The 16340-nt window shown below is 58.9% G+C and overlaps 1 protein-coding gene across 8 annotated transcripts in view; it reads left to right on the forward strand.

The window, feature by feature from the left end:
• The first annotated feature begins 457 nt into the window (after positions 1–457).
• Positions 458–16340, forward strand: part of CAMK2B (calcium/calmodulin dependent protein kinase II beta) — an 80547-nt gene continuing 64664 nt past the window's right edge. For all 8 annotated transcript variants that reach the window (XM_064575561.1, XM_064575563.1, XM_064575562.1 and 5 more), the window contains exon 1: positions 458–643. In XM_064575561.1, coding sequence (XP_064431631.1) covers positions 579–643 — 65 coding nt within the window. In that variant the 5' untranslated portion in view covers positions 458–578. The remainder of the gene's footprint in view (positions 644–16340) is intronic.

The following is a 16340-nucleotide window of genomic DNA, read 5'->3' on the forward strand; positions in this document are numbered from 1 at the left end:
ATTGACTTAGGGGGCTTGTGGTGTTTGTGTGTGTGCGTGCGCGCGCAGGTCGGGGCGCAGCGTGTGCAGGGAGAGGACCTGGGTGCAGGGCACGTGTGCGGGCGCGGGTGCGGGAGCGGTGCAGGTGATGCGCCCAGTGTGTGTGTTGGTGCAGGGTGCGGGTGCGTGTGCCTGTGCGGGAGCGGTGTGGGTGCGTGTGCAGGGCGAGGGCGCGGGTGCGGGGGCAAGGTAGGGGTGCGGGAGCCGTGCGGGTGCGTGTGCAGGGCGCGGGAGCTGCGCGGCTGCAGGGCGCGTGCAGGGCGCGTGCAGGGGCGGCGGGCGCGGCGGCGGCGGCGGCGGCGATAGCCGCGCCCGCGTTCCCCGCGCGTAGGTGTGCGGCGCGCTCCTGGCGGGGACGGAGCGCGCAGATCTCGCGTGCGCTCGCCGCCCGGCGCAGCCCAGCCCGGCCCCCGCCCGGCGCCGCGAGCCGAGGTGTCGCCCGCGCCCGCGCCCGTGTCGCCGCCGTGCCCGCGAGCGGGAGCCGGAGTCGCCGCCGCCCGAGCGCAGCAGAGCGCACGCCGAGCCCGTCTGTCGCCGCCATGGCCACCACGGTGACCTGCACCCGCTTCACCGACGAGTACCAGCTCTACGAGGATATTGGCAAGTAAGAGCCGCGGCGCGTGCGGGCCGGGCGGGGACCCGGGAGGGCGCCGCGCGCCCAGGGCTGGGACCCCGGAGACCAGGACCCTCCGCGCCGCTGGCTCCGGGCGCACTGCGGCCCCGCGCGCCCCCGGCTCCTCCGGGCTCGGGGCCCGAAGCGCACGGCCCCGCGCGGCGCCGACCCCCGGGCCCTGGGCCAGGCTGCCGGACCTCGGCGCGCGCAGCTCTCCGGGCCCTGTTCAGCGCGGCCGCCGGGCCAGAGGCCGGGACTCGGGGCGCGGGGCTCGGCGCCGCGGGGGCGGCAGCAGGTGTCCCCGGAGCGCCGGGCAGACGTGACGCATTTGGCGGCGGGAGGTCAGAGAGGAGCGGCGCGCGGGGGCGGCCGCGGGGCCTAGAGCGCGGGGGAGGGGGCGGCTCTGGCCTGAGGGTCGCCCCTGGCGCTGGCCGCGCTGTCCCCACCCCCACCCCGGCGGCCGGGCGCGGGGGCGGCGGGACCTGCTCAGCGCCGCTCCTCCGCGTGGCTCCATCCGCGCGGGGGGTGCCCGCTGCTCTCCTGGCCGCGTGGGAACAGCCTCTGCTGCGGGTCCCCCGTGGAATCAGGGTTTTGGAGGATTTTCCCCCAGATTCTTCTGGAAACCCGAGGCAGGAGAGCTGAGGGCTGAGGTCAGCAAGCTTGGCAGGTCCCTGGGGTGGAGATGAGGGGCTGAGGTGGGGAGCCGGATGGGCTCCTCATTTCAGGGTCATCGAAGTCGGCGGGGGTGGGGTGGGGGCGATGGGGGGTGGATTTCGGAGAGTTATTGACGCGCCTGTGGGGAGGGGGGAGGGGGGTAAAATGGGGAGGAGCTTTGAAGGCTCTGTTCAGGTAGGGCCTCACCCCTGGGGAACAGGTGGCTCGTGGGGTCTGGCGTGCAGCGCGCGCGGTGTGGGGCGCCTAGACTTCGAGTCCGTCAGGGGCTGCCCTCTGGCCCGGGCTGAATCGGGGCGGCTGCACCTGGCCTCCCTCAGTCGGGCTCCAGAACTCCTGAGTCCTCGGGCTCCAGCCTGGCGCGGCCAGAGCCCCGTCGTCCTCCATCCTCCTCCAGCCCTCCCGCGTGGTGGGGGCGCTGGCGAAGATTCCTTTTACACATCCAGCGGCCGAGCCTTATTTTTCCTTTTCTGAAAAGCGTTTGTGATAGAGCTTGTGTTGGTGAGGGCTGAAGATGGTTGGTAATGGTGGGTACTGGTCTGGGCAGAGTGAGGGGCTTTGCGGATTCCCCAGTTCTCCCTGGATGTGGGGGAGGATGCGGTCAGGCCTGAGGGCTGGGGAGCTGGGCCGAATGGAGGAACGCCCTGGCCTGGGGTCGGGGGCAAGGCCGTGCCCTGCAGGCCCAGAGACTCCCTTCCATCCGGTGGGTGCTGTCTGGGGGCCTGGCCCCGAGGCTGGCGGGCCTGGAGAGCCGAGCAGATGGTTGGGAGGGTCTGGCACCCCCACTGTGCGCAGCCCTGAGGCCCTGAATACAGCTGGGAAGAAGCTAGAAGGGGCAGTGGGCTGGGGGTCCCCAGACGGAGGCAAGCGGTTCTCCCAGGCAGAGGGTGGCTGTGGGAGGAAGTCACCCTTTCTAGGGGACCTTCTTGCCATTTCTCTGCTTGCCCAGGAGCATGCAGACCCTAAACCAGGCACCACTTCTCTCAAGCTGACACCCCTACACTTTTCTGCGAGCTTCTGTGGGTCCCACACGGCACAGGGTGGCCCACCCAACTGCAGGCCTCCGTCCGGTTCCAGCAGCCGCTGTTAATCCTGGCCACTGCCACCCACACCCACGCCGGGGAGTGGAGGTCTCGACTGCCCTGGGGAGGGGCCAGGAGGGGACCTCGCGTGGAGGCCAGGCTCCTCCCCAGCAGCAGGAGCTGGAGCAGCTTCGAGAAGGGAGCCACGTGGCTGCCTGCGGGCGGTGAAGCCGGCCCCGAGGGTGAGTGGGTGAGGCGCCCTAGCCGTCGGGGTGGGCAGGGGCCTGGCAGGGGAAGGGAACACGCCCCAGGACCTGGGGCCCCGCCTCTGGGACCAGGAGGCTTTCGGCAAGCCCAGCATTCCCTTGTGGAGCCCCTCAGGCAGCGGGCCCAGGGAGGGCCCTGGGGGCCTGTCGCAGCCCTGCTGGGGCATCCTGGGTAGGGGAGGCCGAGCAAGTGCAGGGGGAGCCGCGGCAGGGCAGGGAGCAGAAGGCCCCCCCCTCCGTCCAGGGCTGGGGTCCAGGTGGCCATGATGCCCGCTTGCGGCTTGTTGACAGCGCCTGCCTGAGGCAGTGGGTGTTGCTGCCCTGGCCCCAGGTGCATGAGTCCAAGTTTATTTAAAGCTGCAGCCCCTGGCACCAGTCAGAGGACACGGAGCTCTGTGCCCGGGAAGGGCCGGGCCACGGGCCCACAGCTGCCTGTGAGACGTGGCCACCCCCTCTCCCCTCCCTGCCCCGCTCAGAATCCTTCCCTGGGGGCCCCGGGGAGCAGGATTCGGGGGCCAAGGGGGCTGTTCTCTGTGGCTCTGCCCTTCCTGGTCTAGTGGGGCAGGGCCGCCAGACCAGGGCTGGTGAACGCCCGCCAGGAGGCCCACGACCTGGGTCAAGAGCCACCTGGAGCTGGAGGTCCCCAGACAGGCACCCAGCAAGGGAGCGAAGTGCTTGGCACAGCGTCGACTGGGCAGCCATGCGGTTTTCATCGTTTTTATGGCGGATAGATTTTAAAAATTGAGAAAAATTCCGGGAGTAACAAAAGAACACTTGTATCTCTCCTACCAAGAACTGAAAACTTTTACTTTTTGTCCTTTGGCTTTAAGTTCTTTTTTTTTTTTATTACAAGAAAGCACGACAAGTAAGTGTTAAGTAATTTCGAGTAAGTTCTGGAGCCCTGACGTCCAGCTCGGTGATCCTGGGGAGCGGTACCATGTCGTGTACCTAGAATTTGCTGAGAGAGTGGGTCTTAAAAATTCTAACGATGTGCGCGCACACGCGTGCACACACGCACGCACACATTGCATGCACACATTGCACACACAGACGCTGCGCGCACGCATGCACACATTGCACGCACGCACACACATTGCACGCACAGACGCACACGCACGTGCACATTGCATGTATAGACGCTGCGCGCACGTGCACACACATTGCACGCACGCACACATTGCAAGCACAGACGCTGCACGCGCGCACATGCACGCACACATTGCACGCACGCGCACACATTGCACGCACGCACACACATCGCACGCACAGACGCACGCACGCGCACATTGCACGCACAGATGCATGCATGCGTGCGCACGCACATTGCACGCACGCACACATTGCACGCACAGACGCTGCACACGCGCAGACGCATGCACACATTGCACACACGCACACACATTGCACGCACAGACGCACACGCGCGCATGCACACATTGCACACAGACGCTGCACGCGCGCGCATGCACGCGGCAGTGACTCCGTGAGGTGGCAGACGTGTTAACCGTGATGGGCGTCGTCCCATGATGCGCACACACCTATCAATCACGCTGTACACCTTGTACTCAAAGTTGTGTGTCGATTACATCCCAGCAAAGCTGGAAAAAGCGCTCAGTAAGCTTTGTCCTGCAACCACTGTCCCGTATTTGCAGTTGATCCTTCCAGACTTTTTGCTTCATTTACACACAGATAGGAGCACCCGAATCGAACGTGTAGGGTTCTGTGGTGTGACTTGTTGTAACTTTCCAGAACTGTTCTGATCCGTGTTTTCACTCAGCTCCGTGCCCAGCGCACCCGACCGCAGTGGCTGCTGGCCTGAGGCCCGTTGTAGCCTCTGGATGGAGGCCTACGTTGCTCCCGGTGCCGCGTTCTCCAGGCCCACTGCGAGCTCGCTGGTGCACAGGCGCGACAGCTTCTGCAGGCTTGGTCCCCGGGCGGTGGGGCTGCAGGTGGGGGTCCGTGTGTCCATGTGCATCGGCACTGGCAGATCTCAGCTGCTGGACAGTCGGTTGGGTAGGGAGAGGTCTTTGTGTTCGGGCTCCCGAATCTTCCACTTTGGGGGGTCATCTCCTTTAAAATGTGGGAGATCTCTACAGAAGAAAGTAACTCCCACGAGGTTCGGGTTTCAGGGGTACTGAACGCTCTCCCTGGGGTAAGGTGGCCCCGCTGTAACCACCTCCAAAGTTCACGTCACTTGATTCGAGTTGACCAGGAAGCCGCCCTCCTGCCCCATTTTACAGACCCAGAACCATGGCTCAGGGAGGATGGGCCGTGTGTCCCAGCAGCGAGGAGGCCCGGCCTCCAGTCCAGGGCACCCCACCCCTCCCAGCTCCCCCTGAACTTTGCCAGGCCCAGAGCTGACCTTGGTGTGTCCTTGACTGCAGCCCGCCGGTCAGACGAGAGGAGGCCCTGTCCTGGGGCGTGAGCCCTCGCTGGCGATGGGCCTTTGTCTCAGCCAGTGAGTGACCTGCTAGGGAGTTAATAGATAAACAGGATATTCAGAGCAGATTGATGGTTGAGTCTCCTGAGCTGCGAAGCCACTTGCCAGGAAAGGAAGAGAGGGCTGGTGGAGGAGGAGTGAGCTGTTTGCTCTCTCGCCTCCCCTCCAGCGAGCGCTTCCCACCCCAGAGCCTTATGCCAGCGCTGCCTTCTGCCCTCGCTGCACCCCCAGACACCCCCCCTGGGGCCCACCCCTCCCTCGCCCCGCTTTTGGCTGGCCCGAGCCCTCGGCCCCTCCGACACGCGGGCAGCCCCCCACTAGCCTGCGGGTGGGGTGCAGGCCCCTTAGGCACCAGGCCTGCCCACGGCGCCCGGGGCTGCACATTCGAGGGAGGGGTGAGCAAACTGGCCCCTAGAGCTGGAGTCCCATCCTTAGTGGAGGGTGTTTAGGGAAGAAGTCACACCCGCGTGGCTGCGGCAGGATGCACATGAAGGTGACGCTCCTGTAGTTACTATTGAGCGGTATTTTTATACCATAACCTACTTTGCCGGGAGCTAAGAATACCTCTCGCACTTGCTACCTGCACTCTTTCTCTCCTGGTAACGGTCCCAGCAGTTAAGTGGTGCTTATTACATCAGCGTGCTCATCTGTGAAATCCGCCCTGTGACCATTCCCGGTTCATGGCACAGGTGGACGGAGGCGCCGAGACGCTCCATCCGGGGCCAAGGCCACGTGGACCCGGATTCGAATCTGGACAGTGGGCGCCGGAGTCCGCCTTCTGCTCCTCGCAGAAGCTCGTGCCCCCACTCTGTTCTTTCCACCCGCTGACTCACGTCCCGCTTGTGGTCGACTTCGACCCTCGGCTTTTCGGGACTCACCTGTCCTTGGCAGGCCGCTCACCACGCCTGCTGTGCTTCTCCAGGCCCTGGTTTCTTTCTGTAAAAACCTTGCTTCCTTTGGTCGTCCTTCCGTGACAACCAACACTCTGCCGCATTTGGACCAGCAAGGCTTGAGATTTTATGGCATTAATTAAACGAAGTGCAAGGACAGTATCGTCTTATAAAGAGAAGTAAATATACATGTATGTGCAGTAAAGGTGACTCTTTGACAGTTTCCTCAGCCCGGAGGAGCCCGGGCGGACTAGCGTTGGTGTAAGGACACACGTGCTCACGTACACGCACGTACAGGTCACGTATGTATCTGACTTTAAAAACACAGATGGAATCACCGTGTATGTGATTCTGCGTTTTGTTTGCTCTAACACCTGTTCACAGCGATCCCTCCAGTCGGAGCGTTTTCCTACAGCTCAGGGCCCGTCCGTGCTCCTTGTCACACCGGCGTGTGCCGGTCATAGTTTTTAAGCCGAAGATGGGCCCCGTCCTCTGATAAGCATGACGGGGGATGAGAGGGCCCGTGTGTGATGTCAGGGTTCCCAGGCTTTCTTGGAGGACGTGATTACTGTGCAGGGAGGAGGATAGGCATCGTCTGTTCTTGGCCGGGCGCAGGGGTCTCCTTCAGAGAGAACCCAAGACCATATCCGCCCCCCCCACCTTTTCTCTCGTCTAAGGGAGAGATATTGTTTTCCTTCCACAGAAAAAGACGTTCCCTTGAGAGTCCGTGTTGACCCCACGGGGGTCTAACAGGTGCTGACCAGGACCAACCGGGCAGAGGTGAATGGTGTCTGCTCCTTGGACACGTCCCGATCCTCCCTCTGCTCTCCAAGGCCCTGGTTCAAGGCACGAGATGTGGCCTTTCTGGAGATTGCAAATATATTTAAAAAAAATTTAATTCCCTCTTCCTCTCCCACAAAAATGGAATCTGATTTTTAAAGCATCTTTCACAGCTGCGAGTCACTTTGTTAGTGGAGAAACATAAAAATGCATTATGTATCAACTTGGTTTTCCAAAAATTATCATATTGGCATATTACATAGAAATGTATATTTTATTCATATAAAAGTCTGAATCTACTTAAAATAAAAGCATCCTTGTACGTTAGAGTGGCAGGACTCGCTGCCAAGCCCCGGGGCCCCTTGTCCCCTGGTGTGCGGAGGGTCGCTAGCCTGGCCAGGGGCTCTGCTCCTGCTGCACGTCATCCTTTCGTTCAGACATAATGATCCTAACATAACTAAGGCAACGATTCTTTGTTAAGCCAGATACAGCATTTGTTGAATTCTGAAACAGATTGGCAATCTCTGGGCGAAGATTTAAGAAAATTTTATGGAGGAAGCATAAACCGCACTGTTCTACGGGGGGGCAGGGTGGGGGACGACTGATTTCAGGGCCACCACCGTTCCCACTTGACAAGCAGCCGGTGCAGGTTTGACCTCAAACAGGAGAGTCACCAGGTCCCCTGAGGTAACGCCCTCCACGGGTCCAGCCCGTCCAGGGTGATGCCCATTTCCAGCGAGGAGCTGAGGGGCAGCCCCTGCCTCTCCATCACCCAGCCCACCCTGAATTCCAGGGCTTTGAGCCAGGCACGTGGTAGGTGCCCTACAGAGCGGCCTCCAATGCTTTCTGCGGGTCCCGGGGACACTCAGACACCTGGCTTGAGTGGTCGCCTGTCTTGTTACCTGGTGAGGTGTGGCTGCGGGGCAGGCATCTCTGAGGGGCTTGCCGCGGGGTTGATGCCAAGAGTTTGCAGCGTTCTTTCCATGTCTTCATAACGTTCTTCATGTGGGTCCTGTTCTTGTATATTGAGGTGCTTCCTGGTTCTCAGAGTCATTGGCTTGAGCCAGGCCATCTGTTTCTGTTTCTTTCTTTTTTTCTTTTTTTTAAGTAGGCTCCACGCCCAGCGTGGAGCCCAACACGGGGCTTGAACTCACGACCCTGAGATCAAGACCTGAGCCGAGATCAAGAGTCGGATGCTTAACCGACTGAGCCAGGCGCCCCTTGCCAGGTTGTCTGTTAAGGGCTTTCTGGATAAAGAGCGCTGGTCTAGTGAGGAATGCACCTGCCGAAGAGGTGACCAACGCAGTGGTTCCCAGCCCTCTACACAGTAGGGACCCCCTCCCCAGACCCGCTGAGTCAGACACGAGGGGGATGAGGTCTCAGGGGCGTTGCAATGGGCAGCACAGACACAGACCCGAGGCCAGGCCCAGGCTCCTTCCCCGTCCCTGGGCTCTGTATGAGCCTCGCCCGACCGTGGGTGTGGAATTGGCCACCTTTTTCCGTACACTCAGCCATGTTACTCCTGATCCTGTTTGTCTAGAGCAGTGCTGTCCAGAAGAAACATAAAATTCGAACCATGGATGTAAGTCAACTTGTCATTAAAATTTTTCTACTACTTAAACAGAAACAGGTGAAAGGAAGCTTAACTAATAGATGTATTTAGTTCAGTGTATCCAGAGTATTATGTCAACACAAAATCAATGCAAATGTTATTGTTAAGCTATTTTATATCTTTAAAAATATTATGTATTTGAAATCTGTTGTGCACTTTACAGCATGTCTCAGTTCGGACCAGGCACATCTGAGGCGGTTATGGCTGCTTGTAGGCCGCGGTCACCACACTGAATAGGGCATGTCTAGAGCATCAGGGCCATTTATTTATTTACTTATTTATTTGGCAGTTTTTCTGGTTTCTTTTGCTCTTCTGTAGACTCGCTCATCCCGTAAGTCTGCTTGCACACTTAACTGTTTACCAGGCTCTCTCTAGGTACGGGGGGAGCAGTTGTGAACAAAGCATGCTTGCTCCCACAGAGCTTATGGTGGTGGGGGAGGCAAGTTCAAACATAAACACTAAACACATTCTATGATGGGTGGAAGGTGATTAATGCCTCTGCTCCGGGAATAATTACAAAACCCCGGAGTGCCATTTAGGAGGAAGGCTGCAGCTGTAAAAGGGGTGGTCAGGCTATGTCAAAGGAGAGGAGACTCTAAGTGCTAAAATCAGGAATGGAAAAGGGACAATACACCTGACCCTACAGAAATGAAAAGATGATAGGGAATCCGTGAACAACTGTGTGCCAGGTGGATAACCTAGATGAAACAGATAAATTCTTAGAAAGACACAAGCAACTGAAATTGACTCAAGAAGAAACAGAAAATCTGAATAGGCCTATAACAACAACAGAGACTCATTGGTAAGTGAGAAATTTTGAAATGTCTCACTAAGAGAAGCCCAGGCTTCTGGTAAATTCTATCAGACATTTAAAGAAGAATTAATAGAATAGTCCTTTACAAAGTCATTCAAAAAATAGAAGAGGAGGGAATTTTTTCCCAACTCATTCTATGGAGCCAATAATACCCTGATATTAAAACCAGACAAAGGTCCCATGAGAAAGAAAACTATGGACTGATATGGATGTAGATGCAACATCCTCAAGAAAATATTAACAAAATGAATCTAGCAACATAGGAAAAGGTTATATATTATGAACAAGGAAAGTTTATCCCTGGAATAATGGAAGATTGGTTCAACATACAAAAATCAGTCACCGTAATACAGCGTATTAATAGAATAAATAGAGAAATTATATAATTATCTCAATAGATGCAGAAAAGTATTCGACGGAATCTACTATTCTTTCCTGGTAAAAACACTCAAACTAGGAATAGAAGGGAACGTTCTCAAGTTGATAAGGGGCATCTATGGAAAACCCACAGCTAACATATTGAACGGCGAAAGACTGAATGCTTTCTCCCAAGGTCAATGTCAGATCAGGACAAGACAAGGATATCTGCTCTTTCCACCTCTATTAACGTGCTACAGGAGGTTCTAGCCAGGACAGTTAGGCAAGAAGAAGGAAAGGCACCCATATTGGAAAGGAATGGGTAAACCTATCTCTGGGTTTGCAGTTGACATCGTCTTATATATAGAATATCCTAAGGAACTCCCAGGAGGGCTATGGGGACAAAAAGTAAATTCAGCAAAGTTGCAAGATACAAGATCAAGATACAAAGTTCCATTATATTTTATTACACTAGCAATATTTGATCCCAAGATAAAATTAGGAATTAAGAAAATTCCATTCACAATAATATCTAAATAAAATACTGAGTAATAAATTGATAAAAGGAGTGCAAAAACTTGAACACTGATAACCACAAACTACTATTGGAAGAAATTTGAGAAGACCTAAGAGAATGGAAAGACATCCCATGTTCATGAACTGGAATGTTGAATATTGTTAAGACAGTGGGACACTGCAAATTGACCTACAGATTCCATGATACCTGTCAAAGTTCCAGCTGCCTTTAAAGAAATCGACAAGCTGATCCTAAAATTCATATAGAGATGTGAGGGGACCCAGAAAGAGCCAGAACATTCTTGAAAAGGAAGAACAATGTGGAAGAACTCACACTTGCTAATTTCAAAACTAGGGGCGCCTGGCTGGCTCAGTCAGGGAAGCATGCGACTCTTGATCTCAGGGTTGTGAGTTTGAGCCCCACGTTGGGGGTAGAGAGTACTTAAAAAAAAATCTAGGGGCACCTGGGTGGCTCAGTCGTTAAGCGTCTGCCTTCGGCTCAGGTCATGATCCCAGCGTCCTGGGATCGAGCCCCGCATCAGGCTCCCTGCTCCGCAGGAAGCCTGCTTCTCTCTCTCCCGCTCCCCCTGCTTGTGTTTCCTCTCTCGCTGTGTCTCTCCCTGTCAAATAAATAAATAAAATCTTAAAAAAAAAATCTAATTATACAGGCACAGCAATCAAGACAGTGTGGGTACTGGCATAAGGATAAACACATAGATGAGTGGAAAAGGACTGAGAGTCTAGGATAAACCCAGACATCTTGTGGTCATTAGATTTTTGACAAGGACAAGAAGACACTTCAATGGGGAAAGATTATGGTCTTTCCCCACTATGATCCATTCAACACACAGGCAGCTGGGTGTCCATGTGCAAAAGAATGAAGTTGGAACCCTACCTAACACCATAACACTATGATCTCAAGTGGATCATAGACCTAATTGTAGGAGCTAAACCCATAACATTCTTGGAAGAAAACATAGGAGTAAATCTTTGTGATCCAGGATTTGGCAATGGTTTCTTAGGTACGACACCAAAAGCACCAGCAACAAAAGAAGAAGAGGACATAATCAGTATTAAAAAGTTTTGTGCTTCCAAGGACGCCCTCAGGAAAACGAGAAGACAATCCGCAGAATGGGAGAAGATATTTGCACATCACATATCCGATAAGGACTTTGTATTTATACTAGTCCAAGAACATACTATCTAACAGTAAGAAGACAAACAACCAATTAGAAATTGGACAAAGGACCTGAATAGACATTTCTCCAAAGATGTCTAAGTGCACGATGAGCGGAAGAAAAGATAGTCATTTGGGAAAATGCCAATGAAAACCACAAGCAGATACCACCTCACTCCCGCCAGGATGGCGAGCATCATGAGGGCCAATGGTGGCCAGTGTTTGTGAGGGTGTGGGGTTGGGGCTTTCACACGCTGCTGGTGGGAACACACGCTGCTGCCGTGGAAAGCCGTTCCTCCAAATGTTCCATTCCTAGACATGGACCCAAGAGCTAGGAAAGCCCAGGTCCACACAAAATCCTGCTCCTAGTAGCCGGAACCCTAACAGCCAGAGAGTGGAAGCCACCCGAATGCCCATCGGCTGTTGAATGGGTGAAGAGAACGGGTCGTGCCCCCATGATGGAGAAGCACCTGGGCATAAAAAGAGATGAGGTCTAGCGCGTCTGGTGCATGGCCTGGCCTGGGGGAGCATGGAAAGAAGCCAGTCTGGAGGCCCACGTGTCATATGGTCCCGTTACCTGACCCATCCAGAGCAGGCAGCTCGTGGGCACAGAGGGCAGCGCGGGGCGCAGGGGTGCAGGGGAGAGGGCGGCAGTCGGGTGCGGTGCATCCCCGGTGATGGAAATGTAAGCTTAGCTTACACCATAAGTGGTGACGGACGGACGGCTCTGTGCTGTAGTAACAACCATTGAATTATACACATGAAGTGGGTGAATTGTTTGGTTCATGAATTATATCTCAATAAAGATGTTTAAACCTAAATAAAACCGATGTAGAAAAAAAGAGAGAACTCTAGCATCTGGCTCTCAACCCCCAAATTGCTGGGAAGTGAGATTCGCAGGGAGAGCGGCTCTGGCTGGCCGCTCCCTGGTGCTGTCACCGCGGTGCCTGAGGCGGGGCCGTGGCCCAACCGCGTGGGCCGCCCCCGTGGCCCTCCGCCCGCTCGCTGTCTCCCACGCTGGGGCACCTGTGGGGGCAGCGGAGGGCGGAGGCCCAGAGGCTGGACAGAGGCTGGAGCCTCTAGTTCTCCGTGTTTCTGACGCCGGCCCGGCTGGCGCTGGTCCACAGCGGTCTCAGAGCAAACAGAGCGGCGTGACGGGGGCCAAGGCCCACGCGCCTGGTTCTGGAAGACACCGTGCTGGCGGGAGGCCTGCTCTCCTGCCTCTGGAGGGAAGGCTCCCCTGGAGGCGGCGGGGAGGGGGAGTCCCAGTGGGTGTGGTGACAGGCGTGGGCAGTGGAGGGGGACCTGCTGTTAGCAGGGTTGGCCATGACGAGTAGAGGAGGGCCGGAGTGGGGCCGGCGGGGACCCCAGAACCCAGATTCTGTTATTCCTGAGTATGTGGCCGCCTACCCGGGTCCTCTTGGGGCTCTCTCCCTTCTTCCCTTCCTGTGCCTCTCCTTACCTCCTTCCCCTCTCCCCCGCCCATCCTCCAGGCTCCCGCTGTCCCCAGGCACCCTCCAAGGTGCCTGCCAACCCAGGAAGGCCCAGGAACCCCCAGCCCCTCTGGAGCAGGGCCTGGGCTGGGGTGCTCTCAACTCGAATCCAGCTGCCAGGTGCCACGTGGGATGAGGGTCCTCCAGCCCCTCTGGACACCCACGTAGGGGAGGGCACGTCTGAAACACTTCACTTTTGGGTTCTGCTTCCAGGGTACTGTGCCGCCCCCCCCCACACACACACACAGCCCTGCGTTCTGGGGCTCCACTGGCTTCTGTCTTCAGTGGCCCTGGACTGTCCCATCCAGGACTCCCGAGCCAGGGCCTTGAGCCTCGGGGGCCCTCCCCGGCGGGTCTGCGTGGGGCCCTCCTGGCAACACTGGGACTTGTGGGGTCAGCCCTGTGGCCAGCCAGGACGGCACGGTGCATTTTCTGTAGGACGGGAGCAAAAGCCAGTCGTAACGGCCTGCCGGTCGGCCTGCCTTGTGCGGGGTGTTCACCCCCACCCCGGTTCAGACCTCCCCTGGCTGTTGCGTGTGCTGCCAGGCTCTGCGGTGCCCACCGATGATGGGCGGTCCCCTCCCATTGCTGGGGGTCCGGCTGGGCGGGGCCGGGTTTGTCCCTCTCTGTCCCTCCCCCTCCGCCTTCCCTGACCTTGAAGGGTCCTTCGGGGTCCCCCTTGATGACGTCCTAGGGACCACGCCTTCTCCTGCCCCCCAGTTCTCAGCAGACCCTGGGGAAGGGGCGCGGCGGGCTTCGTGGCCCCTGACCGTGGGCGGGGCGTTGAGGGTCCTCCCTCGGGGTTGAACTGCTGTTCCGAGGGTCAGGACGTCCGCTTCCCCGGCCTCGTCCGCGTCTTCTGTGCTGTCCCACGTGGGGTCCCCGCCTCTGTCCCCACAGCGGTGCATCCTGCCTCAGAGCCCCGGTGGGAAGCCAGCCCGGCCCTCCCGGGCCCAGAGCAGCGAGCGGGGCCCAGACTCCGCGCAGCCCGCCGGTGGGCGGGGCCCAGACTCCGCAAAGCCCGCCGGTGGGCGGGGCCCAGACTCCGCGCAGCCCGCCGCTGGGCGGGGCCCAGACTCCCCGCAGCCCGCCGCTGGGCGGGGCCCAGACTCCGCGCAGCCCGCCGCTGGGCGGGGCCCAGACTCCCCGCAGCCCGCCGCTGGGCGGGGCCCAGACTCCGCAAAGCCCGCCGGTGGGCGGGGCCCAGACTCCGCGCAGCCCGCCGGTGGGCGGGGCCCAGACTCCGCGCAGCCCGCCGGTGGGCGGGGCCCAGACTCCCCGCAGCCCGCCGGTGGGCGGGGCCCAGACTCCGCGCAGCCCGCCGGTGGGCGGGGCCCAGACTCCGCGCAGCCCGCCGCTGGGCGGGGCCCAGACTCCCCGCAGCCCGCCGGTGGGCGGGGCCCAGACTCCGCAAAGCCCGCCGGTGGGCGGGGCCCAGACTCCGCGCAGCCCGCCGCTGGGCGGGGCCTCGCGGGGCACGCCCAGGCGGGGGCTGGTTCCTCCTCCGGCGGCCGGGCGGCGGGCCGCCTGGGACCCCTCACAGCCCCAGCTGTCGTCAGGGTGGGTGCAAGTGTGCAGGGAGCCAGCCCCGGGGCCGCCCGTCCCAGTCCAGGCTGCGGCAGGGCACAGCCACGCACGGCCCTCCCCCCGTGTCCCCCGCGTGCCATCCCGGTCTCGAGGTCTCCGGTGGCGGCAGCATTTCTCCGGGGCTGGGAGGAGGAGCCAGCTCAGCGCCGGAGACCCGCCCCCCGACCCCCAGTGCGGCGTGGTTGGCGCTGTGGACCGGCCGCTCTTCTGCGCCCAAACCGGGGAGCCCCTGGGGCCGAGCAGCGGCCACGCCCGTGCCGGGCCGCCCACCGCAGACACTTGCTCCTATCCGTCCTCTCGTGTTCTTGGGCCCCGGACCCTCCCCGAGTTCTTCAGATGCGTGCGCGCAGAGCACAGGTCGGGCTTGTCACGTGTACGGAAGGAAGACGTCTTAAAAACCTGGTTGTCGGGGCACCTGGGGGGCTCAGTCGTTAGGCGTCTTCCTTCGGCTCAGGTCGTGATCCCAGGGTCCTGGGATCGAGCCCCGCATCGGGCTCCCTGCTCCGCGGGAAGCCTGCTTCTCCCTCTCCCACTCCCCCTGCTTGTGTTCCCTCTCTCGCTGTGTCTCTCTCTGTCAAATAAATAAATAAAATCTTTAAAAAAAAAAAAAACTGGTTGTCAAGAAAGCATTACAAGTACTTTCATTACAAAACATTTCAAATTTCTTTCCTTCCTTCTTGATGATTTCTCAGACTGGGCTGCCTACCCCACGCGGACAGTTTTCTGTGAGATGCACACGGCATAGCACTCCCGTCCTCCCCAGCTCAAAGTGCACACTTCAGTGCCATTGAGCATATTCACTTGGGGGGCGGCCACCACCACAGGCCGTGCCTAGAACTTTCTCCTCTGCACTGAAGCTCTGTCCCCGTGAGACGCTAGCCCCCATCCCCCGCCCCGCGCTGCTGCCCGCCGTCTCATCTCCGTCCCTGTGGACTGGACGCCTCTCAGCACCTCCCAGAACGCGAACCCTGCCGTGTGTCCTGTGTGTGTGGCTCATTCCACTCAGCACCGCGTCCTCCGGGTTCATCCACGCTGGAGTAGGTGTCAGGGGGTCCTTCCTCTTCCAGGCTGAGGATGGGCCACGGTGTGGATGGGCCACGTTCCGTTCATCTGTTGGTGGACGTTCTGGTTGTTTCTGTCTCCCAGCCACCATTCACGTTGTGCAGAGGACATTTTTAAAAGACACTCACGTGGTCTCCTCCTTCTGGGTACAACTTCGCAATACTGGCTGTGCGGCCGTGGGCTTCCATGAAACCTCTCTGGTCTCAGTCCCCCATCTATAACCAGGAGGGTTGGGGCAGAGACTTTCTGGGGTCTCTCCTGACCCTGTGTGTTGGTTCTGTGGAAACCCACACCTTTGCTCCGAGACCTGCCACAGAGCTCACCTGTCAGATGCTCACCTGACTGCCTGGCACTGGGTCACTGGGGCGGCTGTGGCTTGGCCCCCATGGAGCCCCGGCCAGAAGGAAGCCCCGGGTGCCGTTTTGTGGGGAGCCATCACTGCGGTGGTCCTGTTTCTTCCTGGTGGGCTTTCGGATCTGTCCTTGGTCACACTGGTGGGGCAGCAACACAGACCTCTTTCCAGGGAGGGGTGCCAGACCCATCCCAAGGGTGGGGACACGGAGCCGGGCTCAGGCCCTGTCGGGGGCAGCCCCTGGGCATGCAGTGGGACATGGAGGCACAGGGTGGGCCGGAGGCTGGGAGTGCCCTCTCTCAAGAGCCCAGTGGCCTGGACATGATGTCATTGTCCCCAGGCAGGGCAGGCAGCCTCAGCATGAGGTGCCCAGGACCCTCTGTGGCCTCCTGCACCTGCTCCCTCGGGGCCTTTGCTGGACCGTCCTGGGCCCACCGGGCCTGGCAGTCCGTGGAGGGCAGAGACCATGGGCAGGTTACTCGGGGTGTGTGCCCTTGCCATGGGGGTCCCCTCGGACACTCCCCACTGCAGTTTTCCTTTTGGACCAGGCTTTCGAGGGGGAGGACCTTTTGGGGTTCCCACGTGCCATGTCTCAAACTACCCCCTGAGCACCTCTTTGGAGATGCCGTGGCAGGTCCCAGAGTCCCC

The sequence above is a fragment of the Mirounga angustirostris genome, unplaced genomic scaffold (genome assembly GCF_029215605.1).
Source record: "Mirounga angustirostris isolate CCGP_5_RB_7025 unplaced genomic scaffold, mMirAng1.0.hap1 SCAF_12, whole genome shotgun sequence".
Taxonomy (NCBI): Eukaryota; Metazoa; Chordata; class Mammalia; order Carnivora; family Phocidae; genus Mirounga; species Mirounga angustirostris.